The sequence below is a fragment of the Petaurus breviceps genome, unplaced genomic scaffold (genome assembly GCF_028583685.1).
Source record: "Petaurus breviceps papuanus isolate PSGF00001 unplaced genomic scaffold, PetGlider_PUasm1.0 229, whole genome shotgun sequence".
In the NCBI taxonomy this organism is placed as follows: Eukaryota; Metazoa; Chordata; class Mammalia; order Diprotodontia; family Petauridae; genus Petaurus; species Petaurus breviceps.
In genome coordinates this window covers 36,167,330-36,188,154 of record NW_027185903.1, presented here as the reverse complement: position 1 = coordinate 36,188,154, position 20,825 = coordinate 36,167,330, and the positions used below count along the sequence as shown (strand labels likewise).

Sequence of the window (20,825 nt, the reverse complement as noted above, 5' to 3'; positions counted from 1 at the left end):
TCATTTAAATACTTTTGAAAAACTGTCATTTCTGACATCTGCTTTATTCTATAACTGAATCTTCAAGAAAGTTGTAGTAACACAGGGACAAAAAAAATTCTTTTGAAAACTTCTGATGTAAATAAAAACAGAGAACGGATAAAAATTAAAAAGAAAAAAAAGTCATGCTGTGAGGAGCAACCATTAAAAAATGTTGGTGTATCTAAGCTACACTGTTTTGCTCACCCAAGAGTACAAAGAATTCTTAAGAAGGGCCTCCACTCCTCCCATCACTCTCTTTTCCAGGGCTTCTTACCTTGAGAGGCTTTTCCATTGCTGCAGTATCTTTCAATTGCTTCCTTCACATTGTGATTACATTTGAGAAGTTCATATAGTGCCTATGCCATAGACAGAAAAAAATACTCAAGTCAGTCATCTGAAGTTTATACTTAATTCTGCAATTAAGAAAATAAGCATATGTTTAAACCAACTTTTAGAAAATCTCTTTACTCTAGCTGTTCTGTCACACTTTGCCCTGGGCTTTCATATCTTTCTCTGTTTTGAAGCTTGAGAAGGTAGGTGGAGCCAGCTGAGATTTTGCTCACCCAAGTACAGGGAGCCAGTGTTGGCTGAAGCTCCTAAACTACTCTTGCCCCACCATTCTGGGAAAAGGATCCTTGGTATTCCTCTCAGTGGCTTTGCCCATACCAAAGGACTCCTTCAGAACTACCTCTTCTGACAGATGAACGCTAGGTCAAAGTGGGAACTGTGATGGTGCCAGAGAATCTCTGCTGAGTGAGGGAAGGCGGTAAATAGCTCCTGGCTACCACCTCCCTCCCTTTTACTTATTCCCCAGACCTAAAAGGAAATAATAAGCAAGACTGAACTGCAAATTAGCTCCTAAAGACACCACTGACTGAGGTCTCAGGTAACATCAACTATTTAAGTAAATAAATGCGAAATGTATCACTTGTGAAAATTTTCATGTTTATTGCTGGGAATTTGTATTTAAATTTGTCTAAAGACATCTTTTTTATGTTCCCTCTAGCTGGTGAGGCAGAAATAAAAATGAGTGTTATGACTGCAAAATGTGGTTTAAAAGGCCCTCACTACTCAAAAATTCTTTAACTGTGGGCAAGTAAATTAACCCCAATTGCCCTATCCTCCCCTCTCCAAAAAGAAAAAAAAAAGTTTATTTGGACATGATTTGTTTCAATAGAAAATGACCAAACACATACCTGTTCATTATCCCTTGTGTGTGTCCCCTCAGAAGTTCTAGCCATCGTTTTTTCATTTCCAGTTCTTAAAGAGGTCTCAACAAGGTACTCTTTAACTTTGCTCTCCAGAACCACATCAGGACTCCACAGTAACTGGTCTTCATTTTCATATACTGGTAAAGAAAGTTCCTTCAATTTATAACAATGAATCCTCTTACAAAACTTACAGACTATTCTTCAACTTATTTAATAAGAAATGGATGGATTTCTGACACCAATAAGTTGGTCTGCTCACTGCAGAGCCTCTCATTTGAAAGGTTTTACTCATCATGAGGCTAGGATTGCCTATGGCAATGGGGGCAGGGCAAGGACTGGGGAGGTATGGAGAGATACCAGGAAGAAAAGGTTTTTTTTTTTTAAGCAATCGGGGTTAAGTAACTTGCTCAAGGTTACACGGCCAGTTATTTCTGGGTGTGGTGCTAAGTATCAGAGCCTGGATTTGATCCCCAGGTCATCCCCGACACTGGGGCCGGTGCTCTTACTCGCTGAGCCACCTGGCTGTCCCAAGAAGAGGTTTCTTATCCTATTCACAAGAGAGAGGGGAATACCTGAGAGACTTTATGCAAACTTTAACAGTAGGACCTTTATAATGACAATGATGTAATCAAAATAAGCTGTGAAAATTTTACCCCACTGGAACTCTATGCTGAAATACCTAGAAATTTTTGTCTTGTGAAACCACTGGGAAAATAAGAATTAACATGAGCAGAGATGCTAATAAACCTCCCAGTGTTGAAGTACCCAAGAAAAGTACATTTTTGCGTCACTGAGTTTTCCCCAAAAGACCGAAAAATGTCTTTGAAATGAAGAAGTGATTAAGCATTACTTTTCTTGAACTGAGAAAAAGTTAGTGCAATGAACTGACAAAATTGTCAGATCACAACTATAAAGAAATACTAATCACTGCACTTACAAGAGAGTACTTTAGAAAAGGGAAACATTAGCATATAATTCTTCAGGTACAGGTCATGAATCTAAGAACTATCACAGTCCATTGGCTCATGTGCAGTTGACCCTGCTCTGTAAAGTTATCGACTGGTGTTCTGCACTGAACAATAACTACACTCTACATGTAGGAAAACCATTCAGCCTCCCTCATGCATCAGTGATAAGACTTTTAAAAAGTGCACAGTAAATTCAAAACATAGCTCTAATATAAGCCTCATGCTAGGTAAGGTTAAAAAATGACCATGGGGTTGACTGATTTTCACATGTGGCTTGTAGAATGCCTCATAGAGTTTTCACATGTAATTAATAAGTATTAATGAAAATAAAACATTCTAAGAATTCAAAAAAAGTTGGGAGAATGTCACATCTGGAATCTAAAACACAAGCCATGTTCCATTAAGGCAGCTTTCCTCAACCATCCTAAAGCAGGAGGAGAAAAGCATGTCAGAGGAGGCTGCTGCTAAAGATTCTGGTTTCTAAGATAGCAACACCCCCTTTGATTTGAAGGCAGGCTCTGGCAGGAAGGGTAAAGAAGGAAGGTTTTCCTCTTCTTCCCCATCCTCCCAACTTCTGTGTTCAGTGGAGTATGTTATTTTTGTTTTCCTAAGTTCAAAGAGGAAAAACAAGTAAAGTTGATCAAATAAATACTAAATAAAATATGGAAATATGTCTTTATTTCCCACTATTTCACCCCCAAATTAAAATCACTTATCCCTCCCATGCATCATCCTGCCACTTTTAAAACAAGCTTGCAATGTGTATCTATTCGGATGTGAATAGATACAGAGAGTAGAATAATTTCAAACTGAGTGGGGAAATATGGAAAAAGAATACTCCCCCAATCTTGAAATGCAATGACAGACTGAATTAAACTAAATGAAAATGAGCATTTATTAAAGTACTATGCTAGATGGTGGGTTTCCAAAGATGAAAGCAGCCTCTGGCATCAAAAGGTTTCCACTGCACTGGAGCCAGGATGAGAGCTGAATAGAGTGGAGATTCCTATTCTCCCTGTCCTTAAGGTGTATAGGAGTTGATTAGCCAAGTGTGGTGGCATACATCTGTAATTCCTATACCAAGGGGACCCCCCTGAGGTTGGTGGATTGTTTTGAGTTCAGGAGCTCTGTGCTGCACAAAGGATAAAGCTGATTGGGTGTGTTCACTAATGTGGTAAGCCTCCCTGAGAAGGGGGCTGCCACGTTGTGCCCATCCAGGTCAGAAAAATGGAGGCTGAAGAGTCCTGGTAAGCATTGGCATCTGGTCTGAGAGTGGCTGCTATGCTTCCACAGGAAGGGAAAAGAAACAACTGTAGTATCTGTGCTTGAGAGACAGCATGGCTGTGTTCAAACTGTGCTCAACTTCAGTCAGTGAGTCTGAATAACAGGCTGAACTGGCCCCATCAGAATCAGGGCATCTCAGAACAATAAGCAACAAACCCACACTTAAGCAGGCTTCTCTCCTGCCACTCTTAGATGGGAAGCACACAGCCTTGGCCTTCCCTAGACAGGCCCTTCCACTCTTTAAACAATTCTCCCAGTTAGAGTTTTCTTACTCTTGAGGGGAAATCTGCTATTCAGAAATTTTCACATACTCATTGTTCTTAGTTCTATCTCCTGTGGTCAAGAAAAGGATGTCTAATTCTTCTACATGATAGTTCTTCAAATATCTGAAAGCAATGATTCAATTTCTTGCTGCCTCACTCAATGATCCCCCGAGTCTTATCCTTTCCAGGTCCTTCAAATGATCCTTGTATGGCATGGTTTTGAAGCCCTTTGCCAATCTGGATGCCCTCATCTGGGCATACTCCAGCTTGTCAATGTTATTCCTAAGGAACCATTAAACTCTGAACCCCAAGCAGTTGCCTGCTTGGCTACCCTGTTCTGCTATGGGGGAGCAAGTAGATTTCCCCTATTCTTTCTTCTGCAAGTGTCTTTTCCTTGGTAAATACTCAGAATCCTCTGAAAAGGTCAAAATTATGACATTCTCATGACCTGAAAGATGATTCAAATCTTCCACTTTCTATTAGAGTACTGATGTGGAGAAGCTTTTGTTATACCAGTTTCCTCTTCATGGGACTGTCTGGCTGCAACAGCAGAGCTGCAGAGAGGTAGCACTCGGATAATCAGGTTTTTTAATTAAAAAAAAAAAATGTCAGGACAAATCTAGGCCTCATACAAAGAAAAGCTTCCTAATAATTAGAGCTTTCCAAAAGTGACATGGGACTGCCTCAAGAGGTAATGAGTTCCCCATCTCTGGAAATCAACAAGCAAAGGCTATTTGTGGAAATGATGTAGAAGGAATTCTTGGCAGGGAAGAATCAGACTTGATGGCCTCTGAGATCTGCTATCCCTACATTCTCTGACTACCTTGACAGAGCCTAATACCACTGAACTGGTTATCCAGTACCTGTTTTAATATTTCTATGGCAGCTGGGCCGTTTTCTGTTATATAGCTTTACAGGAGTGAATTAATCAAGCAAAAGCCTTCAAAAATCCATAATCTTACCTTTCTCATTACTGCTGTACTTTCCAAGATAGGGTGGAATTTCAGCTTGATATTGTAAACCCACCATTATTTCCTAAAAGAAAGTTTAGGAGGAAAAGAAGAGTTTAGTGTTATGCTGACAACAAATATTAATTACCAAGTAATTTAAGAAATGTAATTTTACACAGTTCAAGAAAAAGAGAGAGTTTCTTTTTTGTTTCAGAACTAGTTAAAAAAGACACTCTGGATCAAATGATCTGAGGGAATTATTAGTAATTCCATTTACCTTCCTTAAATCTTCAGATGAATTACCAGTATCTGCTTCAACATCTTCACCCTCTGATTCCTTATCTCCATCATAAGTAGTGTTAGCTTTACACAAAGCCCAAAAAAAGAGGGGGAAAAGTTAATTTATCTATTTAGGAGCTTACAGACAATAACATAAAAGCACAAAATATTCTGAATCTAGTAGACTAAAAGTATGTCTTTATACATACTTTATATATATACTTTTTATACATACATTATACAAAACAGGATATGTATTATGTTCTTATAATAATATACATGTAAATAGTATGCAACTACATACATTTTTATTTGTAAAATAAAACCTAGCAAGCCTGTATACAATGTTTATTTAAAATTTAAAGTACTATAAATTCAGATTACTGAAACCTAGAAAACCCAGAAACTGACATACATATCAAAGCCAGTTTTATGTCCATCAGAATGTTATCTATAACTCTTTACAAAAATAGCTGGATACCCCAAATTATTTTTTATACTTTGATATAAGGCAAGCCAGATAGTTTTATAGTGTATACGAGGAAACATGTAAGGGATAGTGGTGATATTTCTATTCATTAGCTTATTCAATGATTTTGAGCTTTGATATACTCCAATTGGTATATACTATCAGGACTGAAGGAGAAAAGAGAGTCAAATAAAATGCCAACAATAATAAAAATCTCTTTTTGAATACCAATGGATTTTCAAAACCAAGGTAGCAAGTACCAACAAAAAACTTCTGTGAAATTTCATGGCTGAACTAAGATTAGTTACCATAGCAACAGATGAGTCTGATGACAGAAAACAGATAATTCAGCAAGACTAGGTTAATTTATTTATTTAAAAAGGCATCACATTTTTCCTCTGCCCTGACAAAAAGTAATGGATTTGAATTATACTAGCATTGGATTGAATTTGGGTAGTCATTTAAAAACATTCTTAATATAAAGCTATTAAAACCCAGAAAATGTCATGAACCTACAGCAATAAAGCTATAATTAACTAATAATTATTAGTTTTCCTACATCTTAAAGGTCGAGGGAAGAAATCTGTAGCTTCATGTGAAGTCACTGATGGTGTTAGATCATCAGCAGAAGACTGCGTTTCTTCATCATCACCTGACAAGAGGTCTTTTGCAATTTCCTCCTACATAAGAAGGCAGGCTATAGTTAGAGGTGAGCAAATTTCATTAGAATTTTTTAAATCCCCTTTTATACCATATCATATTCTGAATAAATTAAGAATTTCTTGAAGACACCTAGGCTTTGAAAGAAGTAGATTACAAATTCTCCTATAATCTTACTCTAAGAATTATTTGTAAATATGATTTCAATTGGAGCTTAGCTATATTTTACCAACTACTATATTTATCTCTGATTCTTGAAAGCTCTGAACAATAACACTCTTACTCTACTTAATCTGTAAAAACACAGATATGCCTGAAGCAGTAAACCAATTTTTAAGATAGACTTTCATAAGAAACAAATCTTGCCAAAACCACCAAAAGATGATAAACTACTGGAAAAAAAAGAGTCCTGTGCTATATATATATATATTTTTTTTTAAACCATGAAATACAGTAGTTATAATTATTTTTCAAGCTCATATAACATGACTTATGACTTATACTGTGGTCTGAAATTTTAACAGACTACAGAAAAGTACCTAGCAAATCTTATCTATCTGAGGTCCAATCTCCAATCCTTTTGGACATTAAAAACCTGATGAATTCCTATCAATTATCTTTAACTGTATTTAATTAAACATTTTAATATGTCACCATATAACATTTCATTCTTTATGAGCACAACATAAGTAATCTATACCTTTAAAAAAACATAGGATTAAGAAGTAATAACCTTATTAATGGATAGGATATACTTAAATGATGAACATTATTGTTAGAAGTTTCATTAATAAGGTAGAAATAACCCAAGACACTTGGGATGTGAATTCTCTTCATGATTCTCCTTCTTTTTCCCTGGACAGATTATAATTCTTGCATTCTGGCAAACTGAGAAGGGGGAGTGGTGTTTGTGAGGCTTCAGCCTCTCTTTAGAATGTCCCTTGTGCACTAGGGCAGTCAGTCTAGGTGCATCTCACCTACTCCCAGGCAACTAGATCAAGAAAATTTCAGGCCAGTGTCTATTATGTCAGCTGGGCCTGCTGACAACACCTAAGAGGGACCTGAATTTCAAAAAAGAACACCAAAATCTCCCACTTCTAGGCCTACAAAGCCACTAATATAACGTTGAATATACTGGATCTTAAACTTGCCCAAACCCTTCTGACTTGGTTAAAAGGAGTTCTATTCCTAGAGGACAAGTTAATTAAGTTATCACTATACTTAATGTTTCTTCAGAATCATAAATTACAGGTGTATCTATGTTTAGATACATTGTATCCCTCATAATAACACCCAAAGCCACGGGTGAATTCACAAGCTCATGTAAAATTATAAATAATTATTGCTTACAAATTATTTCTGACCAAAAAAAAAAAAACCCTAAAATCCCAAATCCAGCAATAAAGTACATGTATGATGCAGGCATTGTGTCAGAAGTTAAGGGATACAAAGACAAAAATGAAACAGTCCCAACCCTCAAGGAGCTTACATTCTTTCTTAAGATGAAGCCATGGGCAAGAGAAAAACATGAAAGGCAACAACAGAATGTAAGCTCCTTGAGGATAAGGGCAGTTTCACTTTTTTTTTATAACCTCAGTGTCTAATTTATTGCCTACTGATTAAACTGAACAGCAGATCATATCCATAGAAAAATTTTAAAAACATCCAAGAATCAAAGAGGATAAATTTTTTTGAAGTTTAAATGATGATTATCATAATTAGTGCTAACTTACCTTGTCCAGAGTCATATCTGGTAATTCATCTGCAAGTTCACTTGGGGAGCTATTTGCGCTAGAACCTGCTATTCCTGGAATTGTTGATTCATAGCCATAAAATGCCAGCAAATCTTCCAAAGGCATATTTCCTTCCTTGTCAAACAAAAATATAAACAACATTTATGTATTCTGCAAAGATGGCCCATTATTGAATTACAAATAAACAAAATATCTTTACTATTTAGCACATTCTAAAAAGCACAGAAAGAAACTAAGCTATTTAGAGTGCATCTAGAAAACAAAGTAATTAACTAGAGTTGAGGTGGAAACATCACAACTTCAATAAAATTAGATTTTTTTTCTAGTTGATGAGTTCAATAATACTACCACAGAGATCACAATAAACTTAAAGTCCCAAATAATTGTTTTTGTGCAGATACTTTTCATTTCCTATCTCAGTTCAATGATGACTCTTGTTAAAGCTTCCATTGAACCAGGTGCTTTAGGTGCTGCTGGCTCAGGTTGCTTTTGAATTTCTCCTCGTTTTTCACTATGAGAATTTACTGGCACTATATCAATTGATATGTCCCTACACACCCCCAGAAAGAAGGAAGCTTTTCTTTATCCATCAGTTCATGCTTCACTCCAATTATTAAATGTGCAACTGGAAATTGCTGCTGAAAGTTTACTAACATATCTGGGCCTGGCTATTATATAATGATAGTATTTTCATGTTACTGAAGTGAAGCTACAGTTGTCTGATACTGAATTCTCCTTGATCATCTACGGCAATTGACACTATTGACTCCACCCTCTTTCTTAAGTCTCTCTCTGTCTCTTCCTAATTCTCCTCTTCCCTCTCTGATTGTTCCTTCTTGGTCTCTGCTTGTTTCTCTTCTGTCATATGAGCATGAGAGTCCCTCAATGCTCTGTCCCTGGCCCTCCTCCATTCTCCCTCCCTTAACCATCTCAACTACCTTCACAGTTTAAATTATTATCAACATGTAGAAGACTCTTAAATATCCACACATCAGTCCTAATGTCTCCCCAGATTCTACTCCCTCATTTCCAACTGCTTGCTGGACTCTCCACTTGTACATATCACCACACCTTTAACTCAACATGTTCAAAACTTAACTCATTATCTTCCTCCAAAATCTTCCCTCTCCTAACTTCCATATTTCTGTTGAGCACCAACATCCTCCCAGTCACTGAGGTTCAAAACCTTGAAGTCAACTGGAAAGAGGGAAAGAGTGAATTGGATATAAGGAGTTGCTGCAGACAGTGAAACTATTTGAGGAAAGACTTGATTGCAGAGAGAGAGGTCTGTGATAGAGTAAAACACCTTCCAAAACATCTTCTCATGTATGGGTATGGAAGCAAGGTGGGAGACCACCTGGTTGACCAGACTTGAAGGATGAAGCTCATAGGAAGTCTGATGAGAAATGGAACATTGGTCAGTACTGCTCCACCCTGAAAGACAAAGGGCTGTGGCACCAGCAATCAAGACAGCCAGATGCTAATCTACCATCAAGAGAGTAAAGACTGTGAAGCAAAGTTGTATTTTGTTAGGAATTCGGTAGAGATGGACATGTGCATGTTGGGTGCACTCAAGAAGTGATTCTCACCCATGGGCCCCCAAATAGCTACATCTTTTCTATCATTTGAGATTCCAATATACCAGTCAATAAGCAAATATGGCTCTTGAACAACATTAATAGGTATGGTACAAAGTCTTATGTGTTACATGACCTAAATGTTGTCATATGTATTTGATTACATGCCAAGTATTATTTGTTGATGACATTCATGATTACTGCATGCCATACATGACTGTACATTTTTACTGACCTTTTTTGTATCTTTTGATAAAAAATTAAAATATAATCAAAAGCATATATAACAGTCCATGCCTGAAAAACTCAAGTCTTATACAATACATAATACTTCACATATACTTTGTTTCTGCAAAGCTGCTGCTCTTTATGTCATCTTGTTGCTTCAGTGGGACCTGCTTCCTGCCAATGACCTGTCCTCCCTAAACATGCCACCTTTCCTCCCCACAACTGACATCTAATCAGTTTCTAAGTCCTGTTAATATCATATCTGCAAATATCTCTATGTCTCTTCCATTCTACCCACTGTACCAACATCCCACTTCAGGTTTTCATTACTTCTGCCTCAACAATTACAACAGAATTCTACAAGGTTTTTCTGCCTTTGGAGGATCCTGCCCTCCCTGGTGAAACCTTCACACTCATTCCAAAGTCATCTTACTAATACAATGATCTGATCACATTACTACATGGCTCAAAAACTGTTAAGTGTTTCTTCATTGTCTCTAGTCTAAAATACAAACCTTGTCCTGCTATTCAAAAGCCCCCATTATCTGGTGACAAACTATTGCCCAGCCTCATATCATACCATTCTCCTTTCCAGGCTCACAATGTAAACAACTGGCCTGCTCACTGTTCCTCAATCTCATGCTATGCTCTCTGCCTCTTACGTGCTTGGACAGTCTGTCTCCCATGCCTGAAAAATGTTTCCTAGAATTTTCTGTGCCAAGGGCTAACGTAAGTGCCACCTCTCCTTTGTGAAGGCTTCCCGTATAATCCCTAGAGGCAATGATCAGCCCTTCCCTCCCCATATCTTTTCTTACTCTTTGTGCATTCATTTTACCCTAACCAGTATCAGCTCTTTGTATCTTTCCTCCCTTCCAGATCTTCAGCTTCTTGAAGAAACTTTATCTTCTTTGTATCTTTAATGTTGAGCCCTACACTGGGAGATGCTTAGCTGACACTTGACCTGAAATAAACTTACTATGATCATTTAAAGATGACAGCATTTCCACACAGAAAAGGGAAGTCACCTATTTGAGGTCATAAAATCAGCTTTGATTCTGACACTGTCAATCTCAGTTACTGCTATTCTTTAGTTACTAAGTCACAGACTTCTATGTATAAATGATTTTGAAACTGTCATGTTTTACTATAGAGAAATGATTCTGAAATTATCATTTTATTGTAGATTGTCTTCTTTATTAAAGTTTAAATGCATATCAACTGAACTTATATTTGTTATATTCCCTTCATAACCATTTTTAATTCAAACATATATGGAGAGAAGGTCCATGGATTAGGAAAGGTATAGTGGAAAAAACTCTCACTTTGGAGTCAAAGGACCTGGTTTTAAATCTTGTTGCTGCTCTTTATGCCTGTGTGACCCTGGGCAAGTCACTGTCCCTTAGTTCCCTCATCTGCAAATTGAGGAGGATGGACTAGATTGACTCTAATAGGGTCCCTTCCACTTCTAAACTGATGACCTTCTGTTGACTAATTTCTCTGTAATTTTTGGCAATTCATATCACCAAACAAATGGTACCCACATGATTTAATAGCTTACATGCTTTTGTGTATCAAAGTCTAATAGGTGATTTGAAAAGCTAACTTAATACCTTATATACATTTATATGTATAGATCTAAAGAATACAGTCCATTTTAAGAATTAATCATGACACAATCTGAAAGAAGAAATTATTTCAAACTAGCAAACATATCAAAAGCATCCAGAGTGGGGCATTGCTAAAAATGTAAACACAGTGTTGTGTTCTTAAAAACTTGTTAAGCACTACAGAAGTCAGAGGCAGAAAAGCTGCTTTAATCTGACCAATGGTCAGAGTTAGAGTACTCCATATGTAAATTTTACAAAACAGTCTAGAGCTGAAACAATTAAGAACTTAAAAACTGAATGAGTTTATCCACAGTGAATCAATAATAGAACCAAAAACTTTTAATACAGTGTCCTTTTCCAGGGACTCAAATGCCTTTTTGTAGGTATTTTAATTTTAATTTAACTTTAAGTGTTCCATTTCCTAATTTTATAATTTATTGATTTTCACTGATCTTAAAAAGGCTTGAAGAATTTTTCTTTGACAGATCTATGTCTGCTAGAATTCAACAGTGATAAGTACAGATTTTAAAAAATGAAAACCTTCCCTAAAGACTTTAATTGGTAAGAACATTTTAAATTCATGCTTTAAAATGAAAGAGTTATCAAAAGAAAGGGACAACACTGAAGCAACACATATTAGCTTAGTTAGTTTAAACTCCTCTCTCACCAAACCTTTACAAGAGTCATTAAAAAGTTTAACTGTTAGCCATCCTGATAAGATACCTTCTTTCTGGCTTCTTGTTATCTACTGGAGACACTAAAAATGATACTCTGATCAAAAAAAGTGACAAGTAGTAATTAAAAATCCATGAATGATCAAAAATGTATTAAACTTGTCACTGTTATAAAAATGTTCGTGTTAAAAAATAGAGCAAGGGCAAACTCATAAGTGTCATGTCTTTAGAGCCACTAAACAAAGTATAAATATGATACTTTCCTATCATTTTTATGCCTTTACTACTACTTTATTTCTCCATTAAAATCCTACTGCAATGCCTCATCATGGTGTGAAGGTACCTAACAAAGCTTAAGTTCTGGAAGGTCCACCCCAAGGTGAAGGGGGTGGGGGTGGGGAGGTGGCAGGAGAAGGCATTATTACCTACTGATCGGGTTATTACCTATTGTCTTGTCAGAGGACTAGTCTACCTAAATTCAAAACTTTACCACCAGACTGGCAGCACGGTAAAGTTTTTTTAATGCACAGAAACTCTAAAGATCATTTACTTAGTTATAAAGGCACTGCAATCTGTGTTAATGGAAGTATTACCCATACCAGTGTGAAATGAAAGATTCTTGAACTTTCGATTCTGCTTATCTTTATTTAACACTGTGGATAAAAAACCACAAATTCTTTACAAAATAATGAAATGTCCCTAAAAAATACCCAAGCTTAAGAAAGTCCTGATGATCTGGCACTGTGTGCCTACCTTAACTCTAGGCAATAAATCTTTCTATCTGCTTTCTGCTACCAGTAGAGAGATGGCAATAAGAAAATGAAGGTGAAGCTTTAAAATACTTTTTAAAGGTCAGAAGTAGAACCAATTGGGCACAGAAAGATAAATATCTCTGTAGGCTTGCAGTTTGGGGTTTTTTGATCTACAGAGATCATGGTGCATATCAACAAAGAGTGGATAATTTATTAGTGGGAATTTCCAAATAAAATGAAAATCATGGCTATCACATATTTTGCTCTATGAACAGGTAAATGAAAATAGGGCAGTTAGACTGAGCACTATTTGAGGTCAGAGATTATATCCTATACCTCTTTAAATCTCTAGTCTAGCACATACTGAGAATTCAATAAATGCTTGTTATTGGTAATAATTTTTTTCTTTAACTCTTTAAATATTTTTTCCTTTAACTTTGTAAAAAGTTAATTAAAATATAGGTCAAACCAGCTGTTAAAGTGGACTCTTCAGAAAAAAAGATATTTCCCCTACCTTCCTGCCTAGGAATATGAAATAAGATGGTGTGGGAATCTCCTACACCAACACAGAGACAATAAGGCATCCCAGATAGAGTTTGAGATGTTTTCTGATGTTCGGAGAGGTAAAGTAAGCTGTTCATAGATAGAGATGGGATTTAGACTTCAGTCTTCCTGACTCCAAGTTCAGAGCACTATTCATTACCTCATAGCACATGTAATCTATAGGAAAATGGTCAAACTGGTTAAAAAAAATTGTAGGCTTCTACACTGTGGGTATTAATCACCCTTCTTAATTAAGTATTCCAAAATCTTATATCAATTTATACATAAGTTTTTAAGTAAAATAAAATAACCTTGCCCCTACTATCCCAACATAATCTTATAAAGTATAATGAGCATGATAATAAATTAATGTAATACAACACCGAAAAATGAGAATGAGCAATTGTTAAAAAAAACACTCAAAGTCACAGAAAAGAATTCCAATCAAATTTCAATTATTTCATACTATTTTGAGATTTAAAACTCAAATACAAGAAATTTGCCTCCATTCTCTTCTGTCTGGGAGGAACAGATTGTCCCAAAGGACACACACAAGTACATTCAAGACAGAACTCGAAATATCACAAGTCAAATTTGGGAGAGTACTGCCTGACTAAACATGTGAAGAGGCGATTTACATTTTCCCTTCTTTTCTCTCCAACCTCTGTTCCTTATTTATCAGGGAAAGCATGCTGCTTTCTAACTCTCAAACAATATGTGAAAGTTAAACCGCTACCTTGGTGGCCTGACTTTTCAACTCTATGCTATAGCTTTGCAAGTATGGTTCGGAGCTACCTAATAAACCTGGCTCACAAACTTTTCTGCACTTAATGGTAGAAAAGACATACTTTTGAATGTGGAGATAAGCTAGCCTGGGCAAGGTCCAAAGCTGAATCGCAATAAAGAGGTTCAACAAGCAGTTGAACATTTGCTTTTGTCAATTTCATCACCAAATAAAATTTTGTGGTCACTCTATCCATCTCCCAGTAGGGGGCAAATGGGGGACAATTTTCTTCTTCTCATGTCAGAGAATTTCCTAATAGTTTTATCCCTAAATTTCCAGTTTGCTTTGCTTTCATGGGAAATGAGCAAAGATTATACATATTTGAATATCTGCTCAAACTTTAGATGGTCAATAAAATATGCAAACTAAATACATTTAACTTCATCTGCCTCAGGATAGAAAAAAGAAGAGATGAATACTCACCGGCAACAGAAAGAACCAAAGGTTCTAGTCTATGCCCCATAGATGACCTCAGACAGGTTAAGAGACCTTTAGGTTTCTCTACCTATGATATGAGGGTATTAATACTGCCTTCTCAGGACAGAGCTATTTTGAGTCCTTTAAATTCTTCAGGAAAAAGGTGCTATATAAATCCTGAGTATTAGCATTACTACAAGTAAGGGTTACTAAGAAAATAACCTTTACTCTAGTCTGGGTAGAAATAAACAAATAAGGAGACTAGTTTTAGAAAGATGGAGCTTTATGTGATCAATGTGGCACCCAAGTTTTAATTATTATTAGACATTTAAACATGACATTGAGGGGTGGCTAGATAAAGCAGTGAATAGAGCACTGGGCCTGGAGTCAGGAGAACCTGAGTTCAAATCCGGCCTCAGACACTTAACACTTACTTGGGCAAGTCACTTAACCCCAATTGCTCTACCTTCCACCCTCCAAAAAGCAAATTAAAAAAAAGTCACTAAAACACAAAAAAGTGCATAACGGTCATGTCAATCAAGTGCTTACAATTAGAAGAAAAAACTAAATTACAGTCCCACCTCCTCTCCTCTCATCCTCATAATACATATATACCCAAATATACTAAGAAGCATTAAATAAAAAAGTGAAATAAAATGGAATTTTCAAAAGAAAATATCCTTTGCATATAGATCCTCTTAAACCAAGGTGAAATCACCTTCTAGAAGATGAATGTATTCCCTATTCATTTACAAATTTTCCTCTTACTAATTTAGACATAAGTGTAATGGGTATGTAACATATGTAATTCAGTTCTTTATTGAACACCACTCATTTGTAATATTTAATAAAAATTTTTCAGTAATGTGGGTAGGTCCTAGAAGCTAGCACCCTAGGAATACCTCTCCTATCTAGTTCTGTTTCATATGGATGTTTTAAAAGTTTCTTTTTTATAGCAAATATCTATTGATTTTGAAAAAGATATCAGAAATAGGGCACTTCTGTTTGATTTTTAAAAGATGATTTTATGAAGTCTTTTACTGATTAACATTTAAAGGTGAAATACAATGTATCCTCTCCAAATATTTTAGAAGTATTCCCTATTTGGCATAAATTCAGGACTAAACTGACAAGAAAGTGTGGTCTTTCTTCAAGAAAGAATGCTGGGGTGTGATTCAACAGACCTACATTCTTATTTGATCTGCAAATAACTAATTCATGACCTTAGAGAAGTCACGACAAGACTGTGCCTTTGTTTCTTCAACTGTAAAATGACTACAATAGCATTCACCATACTTACCTCACAGAGGTAGTGTGAGGACAAAATTAATCAACAGAGTAGAAATTAACTGTGCTCTAAAAATGTAAAGTACTATAATAGAATATCAAGCTACCTGAATATGTCCAACCATTGGGCAAAAATCCTTCACATCTCTCCATATTGAGGTATGTTAACATTTTTAACCTTATTATGTTGAACAGTAGCCATAAGATAATCTTTCCTACCTTTTCTAAATCTCCTATTTCAGAACTGAAGTTTTTGCCCTCATCCATCATTTCTTCTTCTTCAAGAGTTCTTTCGTCATCGTAGTCATGTACCAACATTTCAGCAGTGGGGTCAAAATCATGATCCTCAGAAGACAAAGACCCAACTGTAATAAAAACAATCCAAATCACTTGACACATCCACAAAATACAAAGTAAAATTGTGTTCTCTAAACTATAGATCTACGTGTTTCATTAAATTCATTTACTTGTAGCCTACAGAATCAAGCATATTAACATGGGATTCTATTAGTACTACGCTAGCCTTACCACCTAAAGAAAAGGCATGGGATTCTACCTCTCCAGCTTCTTCAAAGAAGTTGGTTTAGACATGGTGCAGAAGCATGGTAGTGCATGAGCCTGAAACACTTGACTCTGAGAGTTGGTGGACCTGGCTCTGACACAGACTTTACTATCTGTGTGGCCTTAGGCAAGTCATTTAAACTTTCTGGAACTTGCCTTCCTCTTCTGTGTCATAAGAAGGTTGGACTACTTGGATTCTAAGGGCCCCTTAAGTTGGCTCTTGAGCAGGTCTGAACATCCTTCAGCCTTCCAAAGCATTTCCTTTACATTTTTCTTGGGCTGCAAGCACCATAAGCAGCAGCCCAAGGGATGCAAGTTGCTCTAGAGCTAGGATCCTGGTAACCCCAATAGGGGATTTTCTTTTTGAGTAGACAAAGTCAAACTTACTTAGAAGTCTGAACAAACAAAAGCAAAATCAGAACACAGCCCACAGGAAAAAAGAGATTTAGCCTCTTCAGTCAACAGATTCTAAATTTCAAGAAGGCAGAAACTGAGTCTTAATCTCTGTATCTTCCCACATTTCTTTGTATTTTAAACAGGTGTTTAACAGATGAATCAAGATGCATCATTAAAATCCACTGCCTTTTAAAAGGTGATTTAGTTCACACAAGAGGAAAACATTTCTCAAATATGGAAAAAAAGCCAATTTCTTAAACCCTGGTTAGTTCTGGGCTGTGCATATTTTCTTTACAACAGCTATGGCCAAAGCAATTCTTTCTTTGAAAGGGTTCTTGCTTTTTCATTTCTGTTAAGCCCATTGTTATGGTAAAATAAAACTGTCATGATATATCTTATTTTGTATTATATCTTCAAGTTAAATGACAAAAATTTTAAAGTTCTTAAGGATTACCTGGAAGAAAGGCATGTTATTAAAACATTTTCACAGCATTTTCACGTATAATACTGTATTCTTTAGCTCTCATTGGTTTGCTCTTGTCTCTTTCTATGTCAAAATTAAACGCAGAGGCAATAGTATTCTTCAAAAAGAAAACAAAACAGAAGGAAAAAAAAAAGGAAAATTGTGACAAAATCCCAGGAGCCCTATGTCACTAAATTTAAGAAAAAATAACTTTCCTCCATTTGTTTCACACTAGACTTGTATTTCATTCAACTAGACCAAATACTTTTCACTATTGAAAAATCCCAAAACCATTTCAATGCTTCTTCTGACTTCACAAAACCTCAACCAACATTACTAAAAGTTAATACAACTGCTATACAATGTAATTTTAAGTATATTTCTGTAATGATAAACTACAAAAAGGCTGCCTGATGAGATCGATGGCTATACCTACCAGAACATTAAAAGTTTTGGGAATCATAAAGTTACTATTTTTTTTTTCTGGAGAGAAGTATGAATTTGAAAGGCTCTAAACAAAAATATATGCCACTAAATTTTGCTTTATGAGTCACTCCTGGGATGGTCTCCCATATTCCAGAGCTCTGAGGTTTAATTACATTGTGTCCACCCAACCAGACTGCATGGTACTTTAAGGGCATAGATTCTATATGTCCTTTTAATTGCAAAATTATATGATACTATGATGCTAAGGTTCTCTGATAGCCCCACAACCTGGCACAATGTGCAATATACATTAGTTCATTAATTTAAAACAAGATGCATTCCATTTGGTTACCAAGACAATGACTTGTCATCAATTTCACTTTTCTTTTCCCTTGGTCTATCTATACAATAGAAGATAGATGAGTAAAAAAAACCCTAAAAACAACTTCATCATCATCTAAAATGGCTGGAATTATGATAGTGGTCTTAGTTTTGCTTTCTTTCCAGAACACAAATTAGCACAAAGAAATGTATAAAGCACAGACTGGGATAGTAATGTTTTAATTCACAATTAGAATATTTAATAAAAAAAGACATAAGAAAAATTTGTCAACCTGGAACATTTTGCTTTTTAATAACTTTTCTAGGCTCATGAAATGATATCCTCAGTTTAGATGTCTTTTTAAAAAAAATTTTAGACAATCTAGAATTCCGTGTCTCAATTCCACATGAACAGGGATGTACTCAGTGTTACTGCTTTGTTTTTATCAATTAATGCTAAAAAAAACTTAGTCAATGAGAAAGATTTACCCTTTGCTGGATTAAGTTTTAAAAAACATTTTCCAGCGGGGTGGCTAGGTGGTGCAGTGAATAGAGCACCCACCCTAGAGTCAAGAGGACCTAAGTTCAAATCCAGTCCTCAGACATTTAGCACAGAAACTAGCTGTGTGACTTTGGGCAAGTCACTTAACTCCAACTGCCCCTCCAACAAACAAAAAAAAACCCAAAAGCATTTTCCATAATGTATTCTAGTTGACAATTATCTTTCAATCCCTTTATATCATACTAAAACCAATTTAACTTAAGAGTGAGGATATCGATTCTACCAACCTCAAATATTATGTAATTACAAATAAATTACTTAATGCTATTTAAAGAAATCTGTTTAAAGGATGATAATCAATTAAGTGACAATAGTTTTTGATTCTGAGAGCATCTCAGAGTCGCCTTCCCTGTTCTCTCTTAATTTTTCCTTTATTACTAGACTTTTCCTTTATGATCATAGTCATAAACAAACTGGAAGGGACTTTTGAGATCTAATCTATCTAAACCTTCCCATTTTATAGATGATAATTAAAGACAACCGCCAACTTGGGTTTCCGATTCAAAAATCTCCAAAAAACTTTAATCTATGTAACAGTCAAAATAAACTGAGTTTGGGGAGCAGTATTATGTGGTCCCCAGTCCAGAAAGAGCAAGTAACTGTCAAAATTTAAGTGGTGAGTCAATCTCTTTCAAAATCTCAAAGCAAAATCTGAAGTTAGTAGACTGAACAGTATTTCAAGAAAACTTTCTGAAGGAGTGTTTTCCAGGCCTGCCCCGAATTTGAAGGCTAAGAGTCAAGACACATACTATTTAAAAAGCAAACATTCATTTTTGTTACCTATACGCTTAACTTCTGTGGAACTAAAGGTGAATTTTCCCAACTGGTCCCGTTAAAAAAAAAAGTCATATGAAAACGACTAGGACTGTTTCGCTCCTCGGACACATTTAACTCATAGGATACAGAATGAAACGGAGGGAGCGATGAGAGCATCTAGAGAGTTTGCAGTTGGGGGGGGGAGCCTCGGGCCAGAGCTGCTCCAAGCCCCGTTACCACTCGCCGCCCGCTGGGACCACGGAAGGGGTAAGGAAACGGGACAAACCTGGGCTCGAACTTCCAAAGGAAGCCTAGAGGAGAGAGAAGAAGAAAAGAAGCGGGGTTAGGGCAGCCCGGCCGGGGGGGCGGACGGCGCCGAGCGGCGCGCGGCGGGCTCCGGGACGGCCGGGAGGCGGGGCCGGAGGCAGTCCCGCGGCGGCGGCCCGCACCAGAGCCGCAGCCCAGCCCCGCAGTCCCGGCCCATCCCGGCAGCCTCCTCTTCCTCCCCAAGTCCCCTGCGGCCCGGACTCGCTGCGGGCCCGGGGCGAAGGAGCCCGGCGCAAACCAGCAACTTCGAGACGCCCTTTTCGCTCAGGAAGTTACCAAGCTTCGGAGAAGCGAAACCGGCGCAAAGGGCTGGTAGCGCCGCCGCTCCCCCGCCATCCCCTCCCGGGTATCCCCGCCTCCCTCCGGCCCCGCCGCCGCGGCAGGAGCCAGCGAGCCTCCGACCCCCCCATGGTAACGACGCCACACCTCTCCCCTGCCCTCCCGGCCCGGCCCCGCCGCTCTCCCTCCAGCCAGCCCGCGGGAGGCCGGGCCCGGGGGGCAGTGGCCCCGTTCTTCCCCCCACCCCCCAAGCGCAGCCGCCTGCGTCCCGGTCTGGCTCCCGGGATGCAGCTTCTCCCGCTCTCTGCCCCGGCCCCGTCCCGGGGATGCTGATGCACACTTCCTCCGGGGCTGCTCGAGGGGGAGCGCGGCTCCTAGTCCGACCCCTTCCCGGCCTGCGAGCCCGCCCCTCCCTCCGTCGGCCCGTCCTGCTCCGCTCCCCCCCCCCCCCCCCCCCCCCCCCCCCCCCCCAAACCCCCCCCCCCCCCCCCCCCCGCGGGGGGGCCCCGGGCGGGGGGGGGGGTGTGTGTGGGGGGGGGGGGGGGGGGGGGCCCCCCCCCCCCCCCCCCCCAGGTACAGCTCCGTCCCCTCGCCTCGAGCCTTCCTCCCGGGGGAGCCCGGGCAGCGGCCCCCCACCAGCCCCGAGTCCAAACGCTTCAAAGTGGGCCGTAGAGCTGGGGGTGCAGCTCAGGGTGCGGGACAAAGTGGGGGAGTGTCCCAACCTGCTCCCCTGGGGCACCCTCGGACCCCTGGCTCCCCTAGCTCCGCCCGCACGTCTCCCGCAGAAGGGGCGCATCCCGCCGCTCAGAGCAAAGTGCCGTCCCAAGCCCCGGGGCTGCACAGCCCCAGCTCTGGGCCGGAGGTCCCCCCCCGCACCCGCTCGCTCCGCAGGGTGAGGGGGCAGCCACGGCTCCGTCCGCCTCCCCGGCCCCGGAGCGGTGGCCGTGGCGCAGCCCGCAGCCCGCCTTGCAATCCGGCCCCGGGAGGTTGGGGGGGGGGGGGGGTT

At 38.7% G+C, this 20,825-nt stretch overlaps 1 protein-coding gene across 7 annotated transcripts in view; it reads right to left on the bottom strand.

Moving 5' to 3' along the window:
• MIER3 (MIER family member 3) overlaps positions 1-20,825 on the bottom strand; it is a 35,660-nt gene that overhangs the window by 12,323 nt on the left and 2,512 nt on the right. For 3 of the 7 annotated variants that reach the window (XM_069096471.1, XM_069096465.1, XM_069096466.1), the window contains exons 2-9: positions 19,500-19,524; positions 15,948-16,093; positions 7,839-7,973; positions 6,005-6,125; positions 4,975-5,060; positions 4,710-4,782; positions 1,218-1,369; positions 296-377 (exon numbers count right to left, since the gene is read on the bottom strand). In XM_069096471.1, coding sequence (XP_068952572.1) covers positions 296-377; positions 1,218-1,369; positions 4,710-4,782; positions 4,975-5,060; positions 6,005-6,125; positions 7,839-7,973; positions 15,948-16,046 — 748 coding nt within the window. In that variant the 5' untranslated portion in view covers positions 16,047-16,093; positions 19,500-19,524. Of the gene's footprint in view, positions 1-295; positions 378-1,217; positions 1,370-4,709; positions 4,783-4,974; positions 5,061-6,004; positions 6,126-7,838; positions 7,974-15,947; positions 16,094-17,139; positions 17,267-19,237; positions 19,525-20,825 lie in introns of those variants that run through there. The other 4 variants (XM_069096468.1, XM_069096467.1, XM_069096469.1 and 1 more) reach the window with 3 other exon arrangements.